Source organism: Atta cephalotes (assembly GCF_000143395.1).
Source record: "Atta cephalotes unplaced genomic scaffold scaffold00022, whole genome shotgun sequence".
NCBI lineage: Eukaryota > Metazoa > Arthropoda > Insecta > Hymenoptera > Formicidae > Atta > Atta cephalotes.
The window spans coordinates 2,786,238-2,793,899 of record NW_012130086.1 but is presented as its reverse complement, the minus strand read 5'-3'; the positions used below and the strand labels follow the sequence as shown (position 1 = coordinate 2,793,899).

The 7,662-nt window shown below is 31.0% G+C and overlaps 2 protein-coding genes across 2 annotated transcripts; both read right to left on the bottom strand.

The window, feature by feature from the left end:
• Positions 1–8: 8 nt before the first annotated feature.
• Positions 9–870, bottom strand: LOC105619575 (ATP synthase subunit delta, mitochondrial). The gene is made up of 3 exons (XM_012201092.1): positions 745–870; positions 246–443; positions 9–176 (listed from the first exon to the last, which is right to left on the bottom strand). The coding sequence occupies exons 1-3, from the start codon at positions 868–870 to the stop codon at positions 9–11; spliced, it is 492 nt and encodes a 163-aa protein (XP_012056482.1).
• A 2,436-nt stretch (positions 871–3,306) lies between these two features.
• On the bottom strand, positions 3,307–6,767 carry LOC105619708. The gene is made up of 4 exons (XM_012201227.1): positions 6,649–6,767; positions 6,062–6,326; positions 5,115–5,376; positions 3,307–4,187 (listed from the first exon to the last, which is right to left on the bottom strand). Exons 1-4 carry the CDS (start codon positions 6,765–6,767, stop codon positions 3,307–3,309), a joined length of 1,527 nt encoding a protein of 508 aa, XP_012056617.1.
• Positions 6,768–7,662: the final 895 nt, after the last annotated feature.

Genomic DNA, 7,662 nt, shown 5'->3' with positions numbered 1-7,662 from the left:
TATAACATTTATTGTGTAGCTTGCACAAGCGCTTCTGCAACTTCAACTGCAATACCTGCTTCAGCCTTATCTACATCTGATGTTGCTGAAGAAAGTTGTTGTTGAGCTTTATTAAGAATATCTCTTGCTGCCGAATTATCAAGGTCTTCTACTGGATGGGCTTCCTCTGCTAGAATCTATAGAAGAAAAGCTGTTGTAGAATTCAATGAAGAAACTTCTTACTTTGAACACATTTTTATATATACCTGTACACTGCTATCTTCATTAATGGTGATTGTACCAGAAGAAACAAAAATTTTCTTGGTTGAGCCATCTTCTTCGTAAATTGTAACTACACCAGGCTTCAAAACTGCTAATGTAGGCACGTGCTTTGGTAGAATACCAAAGGAACCTGAGAAGGAGGGTACATCGACTTGTCGAATTAAAGCTTCATCATAGAACACCTGATGACCAAGAAAGAGCATATTAATTGTTGCATAATTATGACTACGATTGTTTTCTGTCTCTAAGAGACAGTTTTATACAATGATTACATCCTTGTTGTTTATTAATATTGAAAATGAAGTGATTCACTGTGTTACATTCAGTGTTTTCCATTTGATGACACAAGTTGACACAAGTCATTCTATCTTTCTTGATATTCAGAAAGTGACAAAGATAGAATGACATTTGCGTCATCCAATGAAAAGCATCCACTGTCTCTTGCTGAAAATTGCTCTTATACTTTATCACATTCTATCATACCTGATTAGCACCAGCAAATGTAAGTTTCATTTGGTCAGCTGCAGCGTCTGCATAGGTTCTTCTCTGATGACTCTGATTACGGATACACCTCAAGAAAGGACGCAATGTACGAGCGAGATTAGACATTTCGGCACACTAGAAAAGATTGATTTTTTTTTTACAGAAAGAAATACATTTCTTTTAACATAGTAACATTGGCAAGGCTGTTACATCATAGACACAGAATACCTGGATAACCTTATTTTTTTAGCATTTGTGTCTGGATGATAGTTTGAGTGCGAGTGGATTCAAATTATCATTCGAGGTTTTATATTTTTTGTTTGCAATAAGATCACTGTGCTCACCTTGTAATTGTCTGTATCCGCGTTTTAAGATTCTATCAGATTCTGCGAATATCGTACAGTAAAATCGCAGATGTTCCTGCAACCGGTCGACCGCGCGTAATAAAGCGACAACGAGATTCAGAGTTTGTATTACAGATGTCGTTGACATCGCTTCAGAAATTCATTGCACTTGCTACATTTAAAGTTTGTTCCTTCCAAGGGTCTGAGCACAAGAATTGTCGTAACACGTAAAGACCTAAACTAAAAAAGACGCATAGGCTTTGGCGTACGACATACGACTATTTGCCGTCTCTTGGAGACATGGTAATAAGTTGTATGTCATATGTGAAACTTGTGCGTTACTTACGTCTACAACTTAAGTCTAAGTAAGTGTTACGACAATTCTTATGCTCAGATCCTAACTAAAGTTCTTGCACAGTTTACTTTTCTTCTTTTTCTCTTCAAGTTGCAGAGAAAAAGAGAAAATACAATCATGCAAGAAATTCAGCTAAAGAACAGATCTTTTTATAATGGGCTGACTGGAGTTTGTGCAAAAGTTGTATGTGAAATCAGAATCGAAGCGATATATTTGATATCGTAAACAAAGGATTTTGAAGGTTGATGTAGAAGGTCTTTTTTGATGTTTCTAATTATTTAAATTTAGTATTTTTGTAGACCATAATTTATAATACTTATAATTTATAATACTTATAATTTATAATATCTTCTTATCTCTTTCTTTTTTCAGTCCGTCGAAGTAGATTCGAATGCCTACATATTGCCAGCGACTGGTGAGTGAATTTTTTTATGATTATTATTATTATTATAGATGTATACGCAAAAGTTAATTTTGTATATCAGTGATGGATTTGTTAATTTTTTCTTAGTCTGACACAAAATGATAAAAATTCTGATGAAGAATCCATTAGATATACACTATTGCAGTAATATGACAGTTTTGTCAAGTAAACTTCATGCGATCATAGTATCGTTGGATAATAAAATTTTCATAAAGTAATTACTTATATGAATTTATCGAAATATATGATCTTAATTAGCGATGTTCGCGATTTTCTATTACAGCTATAGTATATATATTTTATCGATAAGAATGGGAACATGGAAAAATAATTTGCTAAAAATTTAATAATTTTAATTTAATAATTTAATAAACTAGATAAATTTGAAAATAATATTGTAGAACGCTCAAGCATAATGGATAATATTGTACAATTTTGATGTTTTAGCAATGATCTTGAATTCTTTATAATTATTTTCATATTTGTATCTAAATAATTTTTAAATACTTTAGCAAAAGTTTTCTATCCAAATATAATAGCTACGTCACAAAAATCATTTGTCTGGTTATATTCGAATTTCAATTTTAGATTACTTGTAAAAAATCAGCATGTAATATCGAAAGTGAAAAAAATATTCCGTTGATTCTTGTGCAATGGCTTTACTTACTATGAACTTTATAATCTCTCACTCTTATAAATAATTAAGAATTATCATCAAATATAAACATAAAATGATACAAAAAAATATATTTAAAACATTTAAAAATTTTTTTTGATGTACATAAGTTTTTATTTTTAACAACAACAATTTTACAATAAAATACATAAATTAGTTTTTATTGAAATCTGTACTAGAAAAATCGATTTAACATGCGTATAAAGCTATATTCACAAATAGGTTATTTATAATTTGATTTAAGCTATAAAAATATATATTTATAATTATTAAATTTACATTATTTATAACTGAGAAATTTTAAATGTTGAAAGTTTAATAGTTCTTCTGAATTGTTAAGAAATAGCGAGGAACGATATTATTTCTTAAATTAGTTTCAAAATAACACATCCTTCTATTTAACATCTTAATATTTATAATTGGTTCAGAATTAGGGAAAATGTCATTGTTTACGATTATCGGTTTTTTTCTAAATAATCTATTTATCACAGACAATGACATTTTTTTAGCATCATGATAAAGCCTAAATCACCTAACAAAGATTGTGGGCATAAGGTCACTAAGCAGTTGTCTGTGAAAGATCTGAGTTCGATACCCGAATTTGTCCACGTATATACGACACTAAAAATTTTGAATGGAAAAAGGTTCTATTGTGTTAAAAACAAAATCAGATCATATATATTTAATTCCAAAATAAGAAATCACGATACTCATTAAAGAGACGCTGTTTAGACATTCATTGTTTAATAATCTTGGCTTTTTTCTAATCCCTGTCATTGATCTCAGCATTGGAAACATTAGCGTTTTGCGAGTGCCAGGAATTTATGTGTCTCTCCAAGTCTCTCCTTCTGACCAAGATTTTATCGCACATATTGCATTTATAACGACTCTCTCCTGTTGCGTGCAATCTTACATGTTTGTTCAGATTACTGGGATCTCCGAATTTGTGATGGCAAAAATCACATTTCAGAGGCTTGTAACCTGTGTGTGTCCTAATGTGGATTCGCAATCCATATTTTCTCGAGTATATTTTATTGCAAAATATACATCTGTATCCAGCACCGCACTTGCCCATGTCGCTGGCGATTGTCTCCACTTCCGCGGGATCCTTCTTGGATTCTGTTTGTATGCTGGGACGCATATAGGACATGAAACTATTTCTGTAGATATCTCGATGCATCAGAGTTTCGTAAGGCCTCAAAGTCAAATAACGATTTCTCTCTGTTATGTGTTCGATGGGTGATTCGTAGGTCGATGAGCTCGGTAAAACTTCTATCGTTGGAGATTTTACTGAAGAATATGGAGGTATCGGTGAGGGACCATTTGAGGATATGGATGATAATTGATTCGATGAGGATGGCGAATCATTTCTTAACGAGCGAATGGTAGTGTCAATTGTTTGCACTGGATATGTTGGAATATCAGTTGGTCTAGAAATAGGCAAGGGTTTTAACTCAAATGTGAAACTTGTTCTTGGATTCTGGCTGAAGGATAAATCCGTTCTCGGGGAATTAATGATCTTATTCGCCAGAAGCATCCAAATGTAACTATTGTCCATTCGATTGCAATCCAATGCTAAATGTAGCTTTAGAGGATTTGGATGATCAAAGCAGCTGTTGCAATTATGGCACGTGTAAACTTGACCTGTAATTATTCAAATAACCTTCTATTAATAAATTTTATTAATAAGCTTATTTAATTTTTATATTTCTTATTTTGCATTACTTTCATATGTTGTAACTTAATTACAATCTTGACAATTAATGGTGAGATATAATACAATAATAATAAATTAAAATGAAGGAAACGCTATCACTAACTTACATCAATTGTGCTAGACTGTTTATATGATCGACTAAAAAAATTTTTATTAATAGCATTTTTATTTTTCATTTCCTAATCAATTTTTATTTCCTAAGCAATTTCTTAATCAATTTTCTAATCAATTTTGTTTCTTAACCTAAGATAATAATAGTGAAATAATTAAATTTTTAAAATAATAATGAAAAATCTACTGCATTGTAATTAATTTTATATTAGCATTAATTAGAAATCAGTGTTTAATCTTGTTTAATAAAAGTTTAATTTATAGCTGTAACTTAATTTAGGTTAAATTTGATACTATATATAAATTTAATATACGTACACACATTCTTATAAATTAAATCGTATATCTTGTAAATTTTATAAATTAATCTATAGTTTAATTTCTCCATGTAATAGATAGTAACGGATAACTTAATTAAAATCTCTAGTAAGTTGTAATACTTATATACTTGTAAATTGCATTTTTGTAAACATAATCTCACAACTCGCCAGTTCGCGTAAATAAAGTAGCAACGATAGTGTCGCTGCGTGTAGCTTAGCGCCGAAATAATGGAGACCACAATGTCTCTCCAGATAATAATCTTATAACTAGTAGGAATTATTAATAATAAAAAATTAGTTATAAAATTATTAAGGATAATGTTTAAGTAGAAAAACTAACGAAGATTAAAATTAATAAGTTTACCAATGACATGAAAAATCACATGAAAAAATTAAATTAGCTTACAGAAATTTTTCTCCTACCTTGAATATTACAATTGATCGGTGTTAAAAATGGTATGTTTAACATAGTCAAAATACAATCTTCAAACCACATTAATAACGGTTCTCCTACTGCTATATCTTTTATTGCTTTTAATACGAGTCCGTCATTGCTAATCATTAGCAGAACATTGTAGTTTTGAAAATCTGTCGCCAAGGTGATGATTTTCAACCAGCAAGATGGACTTATAGATCCATTGAGACAGTGAAGACGACCACCAACATCAATAATTTCAATGACACTCTAGAACATTAATATTGAATAAATTTTCAATTAAAATTGAAATCTTATGAGAGATTCTATTTTAACTGTCTAGAAATGAGTGTTTATAACGTTTACTTTAAAATTAAATTCGAGATAAATTTGGGATCTGTGCGAATCAATTATACTTAAGAATCTGAAGATAGAAATGTATAGTATTAAACACTGACGTTGCGTTTCTGCCAAATTTACTGCTAATACTAAAAATCTATGCATGTGCACGTAAACTACAGATTTTTAATACTAGTATTAAATTTTGAAACACAGCCCGCGTATATAATACTTCTACTTGATTTAAAAAGGCAGATCGTGTACATATCGATACATATCGAGTATATAAATATAAGGCCTGTTCTTTTTAGCTGAATATTTTATACGGTTTATCTTTTTTTTTTCCAACGTGGAGAGAAAAGGAAGAAAGATGAAGCGTGCAAGAACTTTAAACTAAAAAGAACAGACATATTGATAGATTCTTCATTTAACAAATCATTTTTAAAATAGTAAAAAAAACTTTTTAATTACAAGATGATGCTGTTAATTACAAGAGGATTAACGTATGCATTGAAATCACTTTCATTACGAACGTTGAATGCGAAAATATTTTGTTAAAACAAGACTTTCAAAACATAAATTTAGTTCTAAATAAAATAGAATGTTTATTACATACATATTGAATGATTGATATATTTCCTTCAGACAATGTACTGACAGGAATCATTTCCGTCGTGGAGTTTCCTTTAAGAAGTCCAGCGGCTCGAACGAATGGTCTGCTCATAAAGAAATTTGGTCTTCCGATCATGGGTAGATTAACATATTCTTGCGTTAAGTGATTTTGTATTTGATATTTTTGAGATAAATTTTTTTCTGATTCTTTACTTCTTTTAGTTATCATTTCGCATTCCGATACTATAGGATACATCACTTGCACGTTTCTGTTAAAAGTTTGTGTAGAACAATTATTCTAAGAAACACTACTCCACTTTGAAATTCTTTTCACAAACTCTAGTTCTTCTTCGATCAGTTTTCTTTAAACTTCAAGAAACGCAGAATTTTTTCTAATTATATTAAAAATATTTAATGAAATTAAACTATAATATGTCACACAGTTTTGCAAACATCCGCATATATTTATTGTCGCAATACCAAGTTTTTTCAAGGTGCATCTTGAATTGTTGTACGTTAATGGTCCGCATGATGTGAAGTTAAGATATCAACTAACTAGAAGCACATTTCATGCATGCTTTAAATCTGTACTGGAGGTGGTGCCTGATTTTGGTCAGTGTGTTCTCCCCTCTATCCTTCTCTGTATAAGTAGACACGTAATTGTATTTAGGGCCGGCAGTAGACAGGCCCTTCGGTAGCTTGCGAATCATGTTGGTGGAATTATGGAATGGGAGGAGCTAACTGGTCGTAGGTTCATTTTTTTGGGGATTTTCTGCTTGCTGCAAGGAATTTTCTATTTTCTTCACGTGGTACAGGTGGTGGTTATAGATCTTATACATTGCCAATAAAGAAGCAATAATTAAAAATTGAAATATATATATATATATATATACACACATATATATACAAATATACAATGTTTATTAATAAAATTAATTTAAATGTAAATTGCATTGCAAGATACTGCAAGATATTCTTGTATTAATGTAATTGTAACTAATAACCAACATTTTGATTTTCATCATATTATTGCAAAGTATAGTTGTCGCGATATTGATGAAGACGCAACGAAGAGTGCAATTCGCAGATCGGCAGGGTAAAAGCGGACCTTCAGTACTCAATAGGGCTATAAAAGCCTCATGTGAAAAGACATTGTTTGGCTCAGCTGCGGCCACTACGCGTCTCCATACTACCAATGCGAGGGATCGACCGAAAGGTGCATCTGAATCAACGGTTGATTAGGAAATTAAGTGGCTTATTCTTCTCGGTGGTCCGAGCCGTTGATCGCGTAGGCGCGATATCGTTCGGATTTGTCTAATCGTCCGTTGATCTTGATATACCTAATAATCGGTGCTATCTTGTTAATTCATGTCTCTCTCTCTCTTTCTTTCTCTTTCTCCTTCTTTCTTCCTTTTTTTTTATATGCAATAGATCATCTCAAAACGCTTTTCGCGAACACGATGTATTTATCGTTTTAGAGATAAGATTAATCACTTATGTGATTAAGAATATCGAATATGCACAATTGAATATTGCTACAAATCCCAAAGCAGTAAATTTTGCATTAATTTTTTATTTAAAAAATGATATAATAAAAACGAATTT

Bases quoted from the DNA above. Each gene is read 5' to 3' on its own strand.
- LOC105619575 (XM_012201092.1), bottom strand. From the start codon at position 870: ATGTCTAATCTCGCTCGTACATTGCGTCCTTTCTTGAGGTGTATCCGT. The intron at 444-744 runs GTATGATAGAAT...CTTGGTCATCAG, and splicing joins CATTTGCTGGTGCTAATCAG to GTGTTCTATGATGAAGCTTT. The intron at 177-245 runs GTATATATAAAA...TTTCTTCTATAG, and splicing joins ATGAAGATAGCAGTGTACAG to ATTCTAGCAGAGGAAGCCCA.
- LOC105619708 (XM_012201227.1), bottom strand. From the start codon at position 6,767: ATGATTCGCAAGCTACCGAAGGGCCTGTCTACTGCCGGCCCTAAATAC. The intron at 5,377-6,061 runs GTATGTAATAAA...TTAATGTTCTAG, and splicing joins ATATATCAATCATTCAATAT to AGTGTCATTGAAATTATTGA. The intron at 4,188-5,114 runs GTAGGAGAAAAA...GAATAATTACAG, and splicing joins GATCAATTGTAATATTCAAG to GTCAAGTTTACACGTGCCAT.